This window comes from Pithys albifrons, chromosome 6 (genome assembly GCF_047495875.1).
Source record: "Pithys albifrons albifrons isolate INPA30051 chromosome 6, PitAlb_v1, whole genome shotgun sequence".
NCBI classification, from domain to species: Eukaryota; Metazoa; Chordata; class Aves; order Passeriformes; family Thamnophilidae; genus Pithys; species Pithys albifrons.
Genome location: NC_092463.1, coordinates 16,231,830 through 16,244,029, shown reverse-complemented (window position 1 = coordinate 16,244,029; position 12,200 = coordinate 16,231,830). Strand labels below are relative to the sequence as shown.

General features: G+C 37.4%; 1 protein-coding gene across 4 annotated transcripts in view; it reads left to right on the top strand.

Moving 5' to 3' along the window:
- The window catches only part of UNC79 (unc-79 homolog, NALCN channel complex subunit), a 105,642-nt gene that overhangs the window by 67,671 nt on the left and 25,771 nt on the right, over nt 1–12,200 (top strand). For all 4 annotated transcript variants that reach the window (XM_071557624.1, XM_071557626.1, XM_071557623.1 and 1 more), the window contains 6 exons: nt 3,561–3,599; nt 4,446–4,558; nt 4,642–4,727; nt 5,674–5,847; nt 7,837–7,905; nt 8,524–8,634. In XM_071557624.1, the coding sequence (XP_071413725.1) occupies nt 3,561–3,599; nt 4,446–4,558; nt 4,642–4,727; nt 5,674–5,847; nt 7,837–7,905; nt 8,524–8,634 (592 nt within the window). The remainder of the gene's footprint in view (nt 1–3,560; nt 3,600–4,445; nt 4,559–4,641; nt 4,728–5,673; nt 5,848–7,836; nt 7,906–8,523; nt 8,635–12,200) is intronic.

Genomic DNA, 12,200 nt, shown 5'->3' with positions numbered 1-12,200 from the left:
TTTACTATGCTGTTTATTACCTGAACAGTACTTGATGCAGCAGTTGGTGTGCTTCTTGATCTTGTTTTATGTGAAGAAAAATTTACTGTTAATTTTTATTCCTCTTGCTAGTTGTTCCTTGAACTGTTTTCTTGGCCTGCCTTCCTGTGGTTTTAACATCTTATTTATCAGAATTTATGCCTTTTCCTGCTTTCATTTGAGACGTGACTTCATCTTTTTGAAAGAAGCATTCTTTTTTCTAATACTCTCCCTCACCTTACTTTATTCTGCTCTCTTGAAGTCTTTTGTAACAAGTACAGTACCTTGGCTCTGTGCTTCCAGTGTAATGTTCTTTAAGAGCTTCTTTGCTTCTCACAGAAATTGAATTTTCTTGGTTCCCCCTTTTTCCTGCTTTGACAGAATTTTTCACTTTTATGTAGTTCCTGCTTTAGAAGTTACACAGAAGTGTGATCAGCTTTTCTGAACTTTGCTCCTGGAGGACTCCTAGGTCGGATCATTCATTAGCATACCTGAAACTCTTCAGGCTTTTCACCCATATTTTTTATGGTGAATCAAGACTAGGTGACAGGTTACATCTCCTTATGAGGGCTTTCAAACCATCTGCTGCCTGAGCTCGTCTCTGATAAGGTCTTAAACACATTACATGTGGTTGCTGCCTCAGCCACTTCCACAACTTTTTTCCTCAGAGAGGGGATGGATGTGTGGAGGGTGTTACAGAATAAAAATCTGAGCAGCACTAGACATGCAGAAATGATGCATAGCTCTCCTCCTCTATGTTCTTTTCAATGACTGAAGTACAAATTGCTGGACTGTGGTTTCTGCAGGGGGATGGCTCTTCACAGCCCCACTTCTCCGTTAGCTCCCAAATCCATTTAAACACAGCAGCTATTCAAGTCCTCTATTTCCATTAATTGCAAGGCTGCAGTTCCCCTGCCATCACTGCTAATTAGCCTGAATGGAGGCAAAGTTTCTAATCTAGACGGATGATGCTTATTCTGTGTGACTCTTGTAAATACAGCAGTACTACAGTCACAGAGAGTAAATAATCTGGAAGATGAATTATGATGGGATGAAAGATAAGTGGGCTACCTTTTTCTGTGTTTTGAGGAGGAAATGCTGTGTCTTTGGAGTGAGACAGCTGATTGTTTTAGAGCAGCAGATAACAGTGCAACATGAGGTATTCCTGGTAAATGTCCTGTCTTGTTGCTACTGGCTGTAATTTCTGACAAATTCTAAGTCCAATACAAGGCTCCTCACAAAGGAATTGTTTTGAATATATGCTTGATGAGTAACATATACAGGAAGAGAGGCATTCACAGACATCGTATGTAACCTAAGTCTGTCTTTCATCAAGCAGTGCCGTGTCATACCTTCAAATACCCAAATAACAGCAAAAGTGAGAATGAATTAGACTTTTTGCATTTTTATTCTTAATAAAGAACCACTGCTTTCATGCACAGAAGAGGAAACAAGGAGTTAGGAAATCCAAGGTCTTTCAGAATATCTAAACAGCGCACAGAAAGATTTTTAGAAGTTATTTGGGTACACACAGGTACAGATAGTCATCTGTTGGAATTTTCTGAGAGAAGAAATTTCTGGGTTCAGATTATTGAGAATTACAGATTGACGTGTTTCTAAGACTCTGGCATGCATTTAAGTTTATGCTCTGATTCCTAAGTCAAGATTTTTGACTTGGAGAATCTTATTTCCTTAATTTTCAGTGAGATTTAGCTTCCCAAACAGTAAAGCTGGGGTTGAAAGTTACATTTAGACTCTTGAGTTAGTGAGGAGCTTTGAAAAGCTTAACTTCTGTTCCTAACGTGCACAGATTTGAACAAATCCATTTACTGTCTACTGTCCATTTACTGTTCTGCTTTGTGATCTGCAAAGTGGAAGTAATATTGGGAGTTCATGGCCTTTGTGCAACAAAATATTTAGAGTAGTAATGATGAACAAGTACAAGCTGTACATTTCAAAATGTTTCAGATGTTCCCACGTGTTTAGTGTAGTTCATGTCTCATGAAGTTTTTCCAAAGTTGGAAACCAAATGTTTTGTTTATCATAAAACCTATGCTTGCATTATCACATTCAAAAAGAGAGAAAAACATTGAACTTTAATTTCTTCTAGAACAAAGATTTTTATGTTGTTGTATTTCTATATTTCAGTGGATTTTTGAAAATAAGTATCATGTCCCTTGGGCATGTGATTGGTCTCACTGCATTCTGCAGAAATCCTCATGTGCTTTAATGTAAATCCATGCTACATTCCAGAATAAAGGTTTGTACTGCTTGTAGGTAGCTTCAGACCTTTTCACTTAGAAATAACTTTGCACACCAGAATTATTATGTTGTATTTTAGTGTGGATGCCTGTTTTAACATTAGTGGAGTCAGGAATTCTAATGAGTTTTTGTGATTTTTGCTAGAACAACTGACGAGAATATAATCTTCAATCCCCTGCACCATCCAGTTTTTCAGATTATTGCACTGATGAAAGTATGCTGTGTCCCCAGCTTGCCATGAATAATTAAAGAAAATCAGCATCCATTTTGGTTTACATTCTTGCATTCAACTGAGCTGCCTTAGGGTCCTTTTTGGATTTCGCTGTGATGTTCAGAGAGGAAACTGTCTTCAGAACAGAGGCTGAGCAACAGCCTAAAAGGATCATAAATCAAAAATAAATGTTGAAGGCCAGATCATCAGCAGATATAAAATAGTGTAGCTTTCTGAACTTTCCACTTAGATATATCAGTGGAAATACTAGTGTGCAGCAGATTAAAGTAAAAATTGTGTGGTATTTTCTATGTAAGAGATGTTTCCTATGTGCATGTTTATACTTGCTTTTTAGTGGCTTTCAGTATTAAAGGTGTGTTGCTTTGACATTGTAAGCCCTGATTCTGTTCATTTACATGTCCTGCATATTGAAGTGCATGATTTTACTTTAAGATTGTATTCGGTATTTTCATCACTAAATGCCCATATTTGGCTTTAAAGTCTATATTTAAATACTAAAACAAATGACCTGATTTTTGAGAACACAGTCTTTCTCATCTGACTTTGTAAGAGCTCATAGGTACTTAGTGTTTCTGAAATTAGGCCAGTTATTTAGGTGCCAAAATCTGGAACTAGGAGCTTCACTTCAGAATGTCAAGCAGAGGATTTTTGCTTAGTCTGTGTTGCTGTGTTAATCAGAAACAATTCAGTCAGTAGGCAGCTTCTGGCAAACTCTTTTTTCCTCTAAGAAAAATCAGTTATTATCCATGACATGCTGCAAGGCAATAACTTTACTTCATTATCTTAGTGCTAGTAGAGGGAGGCAAGTAGATTTGTTTAGAGTTGTTAAGCATTAGTGAGACTGCAATACTGAATAGAGATTATATGTCAGGCAAACATGATTTTTCCTAATTTAGGTGCTCTACACAAGATCTTTCTGGTAATACTTTAAATGTTCTTTAAAATTCTTGTTTATTATTTATTTACAATAGTACTTTATTGGCTTACTTGAAAACAAAAACCAAAAAAACGCATATGAGCTTCAATAATTTTTTTATTTTTATTCCAGGTTGGCATCAAGCACCAGTTTTTCTAATCAAGCAGAAAGGTATGGTAGCAAATGATACCTTGACAAAAATGAAACAATGAATCTAAAGCATTATCTTTCCTGACCCTGAAATCAACTAAATTTAGCTTTTAAAAAATGTTATTTAGGTTTGTGAGTAAGAGGAGAAAACTGCCCTTTCCCACTTGTTTCAAGTACCATGTGTGTTTGAAGATAAATAGGAACCCATATTCATATGTATTAAACTAGAAAAAACTCAGATTCAGATATAATTTAAAGAAGCCATCTGGTTTTCACTATTTCAGTGCATCTTTTTCTAACTTGTTTGGCGTTCAGTAATTGTCTTGATAAGCTACCTCCATGCATTCAGTCAATTGAATCATCCTTGGCCATGGAGAATCCCTGGTAGTGTTGTCTTGTGATGTAAAACAGGTGCTGAATAGGATAAATTAATTTTGAGAAGCTGTAAAGCATGGTAAGATATGCAGTTTGAGTAAATAGATAATACATTAGCTTTTGAAATGAAACCATTCCCTTATGACTGATTAGGAAGTGCTTAATCTCTTGAAGGAAACTACAAGAGGCAAATCAATATTATAATGCTTATGTTTACCTTTTGCTCATATGTATATTGGTAAAGCAAAGAAACTTACCCTGTGTCACTGAAACATACAAGGTGAGAGCAGGATTGTGTTTCAGACTCAGATGACTCACAAATTAAACTAGGTGGAGAATCAGGAAAAATAAAATTATTTAGTGAGACAAATACTTCAGGTGTGTGTGCATAACTGTGTATACATAACATTATTTTCTCCATATGGTTAGCTTTGAGAAGTGTTTCATCTGCAACGCAGTTATTTTTCTTATTTTTTCTTCTCTTCATTTCAGTATGATGATCCCTGGAAATGCTGCAGGTGTGGCCAAGCAGTTCCTCCGTTGCGTGTTCCATCAGCTGGCTCCCAATGGCATCTTCCCTCAGCTCTTCCAGAGCATTATTAAAGGTAATGTACAATACCTGATTGCATTTTTGACCATTGGTTTCCTCTTTATGAACAGCCATGCAAAAATGTCCTTTGAATTTCAGATGGAAGTTTTTTGCGGACCTTGGCCACATCTCTTATGGACTTCAGTGAGCTGAGTTCCATTGCTGCTCTTAGCCAGCTCTTAGAGGTATGTTGACAATTGGCTGTGTTAACGGTGCTGGTTTTATTAGCATTATCAAGCATATTGGATTATTTCTCCTCATTTGAGTTTTAACTCGCATCATCAAAGACAATGTAAATTTTGTGTTGTCTTCCCTGGAGGCAACTAGGCTGTCCTCACCATTGTCCATCTGAGTTTTGCTCTCACTAGTAGTTTGGTTTGGTTTTGTTTTTTTTTTTAGCCTCAGACCAGCTCCTGGAGCTATCCTACACATGGGTAGTGTGGCCTATTCCTTCCCCCAGCAGTATTTTTTGGTTTTTTGGGAACATTTTTGTTTATACATCTAATTTCTCCCACTTGCTTTATCTGATGACAGTTTCTTTTAGGTATTCCTAAGATCTGTTACCTGGCTTTCACTGACTGCCTTCTATGCAGTTGGATTTTTTTCTACTATAACTTTTATCCTTCTGCTAGAACTAGTCACTTGCATGTGTCCTGCTCTTCCAAGAACATGTCAGTTTCTTCATACAAGATGTTGACATCATTTTAAAACTACTCATGTCTTTTCAGGTCTTACCCTAGTAAACAAGCCACAAAAGCTTACATGGTCTCATGAGCATTTACAAACATATCTTCTTTGGAACTGTCCAAAGCAAAACATGGGCAATCTGCTGGTGAATGCTTTGAGTTCTGCTTTTTTTACTGCCATGCCAGTATAAGCAGATTATAAGTTAGGATTCTGCTTGTAACATTTTGACTCAAAATCTTTTGGTCAGTTCTTTAGGAACTGAACTAGACCAATACTTTTGTGCCACACACACAGTTCACATTCCTTGCACATTATTATAATTAACATCGTAGGAAAGGTGAGTGGTATTTGATATGAACAAATTAACCTCAGCAGTTTCAAATACTGTTAAGGGACCATTTCTGCATGTGTACATTTGTTCACACTTCTCATTTTGTTTCCTAGGGTTTAAATAATAAGAAGAATTTGCCAGCAGGGGGGGCAATGCTACGCTGTTTGGAAAACATTGCTACCTTTATGGAAGCCTTGCCGATGGATTCACCGAGCAACCTCTGGACCACAATTAGTAATCAGTTTCAGACCTTCCTTACGAAACTCCCATGTGTTTTGCCGCTTAAGGTATGATGTGTGGACATCTGAAACAAGCTATGCTGCCATTGTTCAGGATGTAGTGAAACAGTGGGAAAACTGTGGATGATAAATCAGTGTGGGTTGTTGGGAATATTTTCTAACGATTCAACTGACATTCCAAAGAACTGAATTTATTGCATCTCTGATCCATGCCTTTAATTGTGTTTTCTGTGGGTAACAATAGCAACTCTGACCAGTGTACTCGTCACTTCTTTCTTGGCTTGTTTTCTACATGCTTTCCATACCCTGTCATTGTCAGATTAGAGTACTGCGTTTGAGAGAGTCAGCATTTAGGCAATAAAATTCCATGTGACTTATTGTTAAAACTAAATAAAAGTCTCAAGAAGAGCAGCACTGCTTAATTAATTTGCTAGAAGTACACAGTAGTCAGACAGGCAGAGAGAACTGAGATTACTGGGAATTGGGCCTAGCCTATTTGGCTGATCAGGTTGTAACTATGGCTGTAATCAGAATATAGTTGCAGAAACTGAATCTAGAAGCTTTGGTCACTGCTTTCTGAGAGCTCAGGGGACATACAGTGGGATCTTTTCTTCTAGCTGTATATTTCCAGATGTCTTTTCAGTAAACACAGTAAAACCTTCAGTCTTTCTAGTAAATATGAAATTCTGGTGCCCTTTCTCTGCCTTTATTTCCTGTGGTGTGAAGGAGCACAGTGGTAATTTCTTCTGTGCAAAACATAGTTGCTCAGTGTGAGCTGAGGGATCCAAAGTCTAACTTTGTGACTGATAACATTGTCTTTCTAATTGGGCATCATCACCCAACTGCATGAATGATACTGAATTCCTTGGCACTATTACGCAGTAGTCAGATCTTGAAACCTCTTTAGATTTTGGTAAACTGAGGCATTATCTTGCAGCACTTACTAAGCCAAACAGGCAATAACCATTCCCTCTGCATACTAGCCACCCCAATCTGCTGCATCTTACATAATTGAAATAAATAGAAAGAAATTAATTGGATCTTAGTAGTTCCAAATGCATATCTGGCATTCACAGAACTGTTCAGGTGGAATGTTTACTCTGATTTCCCTTTTTCTTCGTGGGAGGTATCATTAGGGATACATGTAAAGCAATTGCTTGCTCCTGAACTTTCCATCCTCTGTTCCTTCCTTTAGGATCATAGGTGACACTTTTCTGTTCTAGATGTTTACAGCAGGGATGAGGCAAAACAACGGATAGATCCTGAAAAGTCCATTCAGTGCTGCAACTTGTGTGATTTATTTGAAATAAAAATCAATAACATCACAAGAAACAACTTTAGAGGGGCATCTGGAGCAGCTATTGCCAGGTTATATTTTCATGTTGTGAGTTACAGCCCTGTGGGGGAAAATGTCATAGTCCAGTGTTGCAGCCCTGATTCAGGTGGGTCTGGAGGACCACCTTACAAGTTTCGTTTTCACCTTAAAAGAACATGTTTCCAGCCTCAACCAATTGGAGTCAGACCACCGCACCTAGGGCGGGGTCACATGAGGTCATATATTACCTGTGTTTTTGAATAAACTTGGGATTTGCTTGAACATCACATTGGTGTGCGCAGTCTCACTAGGCACCGGTCAGCAACAGTCCAGGGCAAGCACAGAAATATCCAAAAGGTAGATGGTGTGTACCTCCTGCTGATCCACTCTTTTTTTTTCTCCTTTCCTTTATTCCCCCAATCAATTTTTATTATAGTGGAAATGTATTTCTTGTAGATTTTTATCATACAAGGGGTAAACTAGCCCTTTAGAGGAATGATCTTGTCTCAAGGCCTTCGTTGTGGTGTCTTACCATTGCAGGGGTATGACCGTGTTCAGGAATAAGCCACTTTAGAGGAAGTAATTAAAGATCAATCTTCAGGGGTCATTTTTGAGACTCCACCTGTAACAAAATCATAGCTGCTACCACTATAAGCAAGACATGCACAGAAAAGTATTAACTCTGGTTTTACTTTTTCTTTTCTGTCTTCAAATATGTTCAGTGTTCTTTAGACTCGAGTTTAAGAATCATGATTTGCTTGTTGAAGATACCCACTACTAGTGCCACAAGGGTAAGTTCCAAGGAGACAAAATTCTCTTGTCTCAGATTTAGCCAGCCTGTTGTATCTATTGTATGCTATTGTGCTATTGTATTGTGTTCTTATCCCCTAGCTAGGAAAGTATTATATATGAGCATAAAATTGTGCAGTCCAATATTCTTTGGAGAATGATAAGAGCTTGGGAATCTAGGTTACAGTAAAGTGTGGGTAGAATAACATTCTTGTGTGGGTGTGAATGTATATCTTCTTAAAGATTTGATGTTCTCTTTTTTTTTTCTGTCCTCTTTTTTCCCCCTAAAATCACCCCAAACAAGTAATGAACTTCCTTAGCTGTTTTTCAGTACAATTCCATTGAGGTCAGTGATGTTTTCCTGGATGAACTCTACAGAATCTCTTATATCTCTTAAGCACTGTGCCAGAGGTGAAACTATTTCCTAATTTTTCTCTTCTAATTTCTAAGAGAGGCAGGAAGGCAAATGATACAGCTGTTTGACCAAAGCAGTGTGAATCCCAAGCAGAGAGCCTCTGAGCTAAAAATAATGCTGTTCCATTCAGGCATTTCTGAAGTGAAATGCTTTTCTGCTGTGTTGGGCAACCAGTTATTGATTTCTCTGAATCATATCGTTGCAGAGTCTTTTGGACCCTTTTTCAAAATTACTGAGTTTTGTAATTCAGAATGCTGTCTTCACTCTGGCCTACCTGGTGGAACTGTGTGGTTTATGCTACCGAGCCTTCACTAAGGTAACAGTGACACTGCATCTTCCTTTAGGGACAAGTGAAAATAGGACAAAGTCCTACTTTCCACAAGTAGTCTGGAAATAAAGATGAAAACAGTGTCAAGTTTCAGACATGTAATGGTTTTAATGTAGTTTGGCTAATCAAGTAGTAATCATGATTCAGTACCTTTTAATAATATTGAATTCATGTTCACAGTAGAGACATAGATTAAGGGAACCTGCTGAAAACGTTGCTCAGAAAAGTATTTTGATGTGATTTTCTGACTTGGAATTTTTTTCCCTCTTGTTGAGAAGATACCTGGTATTCATGCATCACTTACAATGTTTGTACAGTCATTATCTTTCCCAGTGTACAAGTGTAGCCAGACACCTTGTGAGTAAAAACTTAAATATTCCTGGTAGTGCCTTTTGAGAGCACAGCTGTGGGGGAGGCAGCAGATAAGTAAATGAAATGGAAGACTCCAAGTTAGGAGTTTTCCAGCTTAGGTGCTCTTTCGTTCTGTATTAGTATTTCTCTTTGGCATGCATGGCTATAAGCGGTGTAGAAAAGAGACCAGTATATGTGTGCCTTAAAAAGGTTTTAAGATTCCTGGATGAAAGCTATGGTCTACAAATATATTCAGTTACTACTCAATTTCATTTTTGTAGCTATCAGTGAGAAAATGAACTACAAAATCCACAAGAAGCAATCAAATCTTTTACTGAGGTTATATATGGTCCATTATATAGATTGTCAAGGTATTGAGAAAAAATGCTTCTTCAGCCTCTATGTGCACAGTTTTCCATCCTCAATACATTTGTCAGAACAGTAGTTAATCCTCAGAAAACATTTTATCATTGTTTTCTTTATTGATAATATATAACTGGAACATGCATTGTTTGAGTCTTAATAAGACTTAAAGTATCACTGGACAAAGAGTGAAGAAATTGTAAAAGCAATGACACTCTCACAGAAAAACTGCATCACAAGAAAATAAGAAACACTTTTGCCAGATGAAATGTTTCAAAATATTCAATAGAAACTTAACAGCATGTTTAGTGACAGCAAGCAAATACTACCTTTTTGTCTCATTTGAAAGAGAAGAGTTTATGAAATAGAAAAATCCTGAATACAGAAGAGATTACCTAGATTTTGGACATATTTTGTGTTAGATTTGTAGTTAAGGCTTGGGTAAGGCAAAGTGACAAAAAAGTTAACTTAAAGTCCAGTAGGGTTTTTTTCATTAAAACGGAAAAGCCTCATTTAAAACTGAAGCAAAAACATTTCTCTTGCCTTTGTGGTCTGATAAGACTATTTCATCTGTCTGCTAAAGCAAATGGTGAACTGCAGGAAATGTTTCACTCTCCTCATGCTTTGCAGTTTCACAAGAATGTTATTAAACCCATGGTATTAGAAAACCTGCACAGGTTTTTTGCATGCTTCTTGGTTCATTGTTCTGTTAATATATGGAGTACTTGATTGCCCACAGGAAGCTTGGATTACAGTGCTTGGTAAAATCTCCTTGATTTAGTCTAATGCAATCTGGTGATCCAGAAATGGAATCGATAGTGAATGTTTTGCAATTTATAGTCACAGAATAGTTAATTTAGTGGAACTTCATGCTATATTAGCTTTGTTATTTCTGAAAGCTTACCGTAGTTTTGCCTTAGAAATGTCTAATTAATGACTACTCTCAGAAAAAAAAAAGAAATCAGTTATGATGTGTTTGTAATAGAGTGCCACGTAGGAGTGAATTCCAAAAGGAATATAATTTATGAGCATTGAAACTATTAAAATTTAATTATTTGTTTTGCAACTTGGAGTGTGCTGACTAGAACTAAACAGCAACTTACAGCTAAGCTGTGGGATTCTTGTCTTTTCCAAGGGCAAGGTACTCCAACATGCACTTTGTAGAGGTCAGTGCTGTACAACCCCTCCAACTCTTTTTTTATTTCCAACAGTTTCCTGAAGTATCTGAAGTTCTTTTGTCTTTGAGCCTGGAGACTCATATCAATCTGATATTTCCTTGTCTGAGTTTCTGTTCCAGGTCAGCAATTTGATTTTTTTCAGTGCTTTTGGAACTCTCAGTTGAGAGTAGCATCTCTTCTGTGGATTATAACCTTATCTTTAAGTTTTCCTTTCAAGTATCTTAAGGTCCTAAATAGACACTTCCTGGTTTTTTTACCTTTTACAGCTTTAGAAGTTTGAACCTAAACTTAGCCTTTTGCTGGTATTCTGTTATCCCTTACAAAGTAAATGCAGAATGCCACATGATTTAGCTATTGAATTTTTTGAAAGAATATCAAGGGGCTGTTCTTCAGTATTTGTAATTACTATAGTAGCAATGGAGATAAAGAATTTTCCTTTATACTGGCTTACTTGGAGGATAGCATGCTACTCCATTTAAGATCCAGATTTGCTCTTCTTATTACTGAGTTTGGACCCTGAAGTACTGCTAGAACTTCACTAGTTTTGTATTCTACATATAGACATCTGGTAAGTCACAATTTGAAGGTTGCAGGACATTTTTTAAAGGGATGCATAGACATTTGAGAGGGTTTATTTGGCTGAACAGGGGCTAAAGGGTTGTGTTCTTCACACTCTGGTACCAGATGTACACATGTGATTCCCCTGGGTGTTATTGTCAGGGAACAATGACTCTGTGGCAGAATATGAAGTTCTTAAAGTATGTATAAACTAGGCTTATACATATTTATCACCAGCAGAATGATAGAAATAAGTAGATTTGGATAGGATGGGTACTCTGGGCCATGGATTTATGTGTCATCACTCCTGATATACAGTGCAGGAAGCAAGAGGTCAGATGTCAAAAAACATTTTTCCTGATTTTGCTCAATCTCTCTGCATTGCATGTGCTTAACAAACATTAAGAGTTTAGACTGTGAGATAGGAGATTTCTTTGAGGAAGAGGTAGTTAACTGTTGTATTGTCCTTAAGGCCAAGAAAAGCTGGGATTCTTGAAGCCTAAGCTTCCTTTCCAGTATTCTGACAAAGCAATCTATTATGGCCCAATTACTATCCTGTATTGCATAGATGTTGGTATGTTAAATAGCTGAAAGCTTTTGAAATAATTTTATCTCTCTTCCAGTATGTGCAGGCTACTGTACTGGGTTACTAATAGGAACTTCTGTCCACTCTCTTGAGGAATATAATTGTCAACTGACTTGAGTATGGCACTGTGTAATGTATGTGTCTCAAGACTGAAGGCATGTGACAGTGGGAAGGGTCACTCTTCCTGGTGAATTCTAGGAGGTAATCAGGGTCTGTTTGCACCTTGAGTATTGTGCACTATGGTTCTCCATTCCCAGTCAGAATATAGTAGAATCAGAGAATAGTCAGGTAATGGTAAGAAGAATGGTCAAACAGCAGGATGAGTTCCACATACAGAACAACTAAGTCAGAGCTGTTTAATCTGCAGGAGCAACAACTGATGGGAATGTGAGAGGTCTGCAAGGTCACAAGTGACCCCAGACAGGGATGGGTAGTTCCATTCCTTTCCAATACAAGAACAAACTAAGTTTGTAGGAACTAGTGTCAAGGCAAGTAAAGGGAAGTGGTTTTTCAACAGT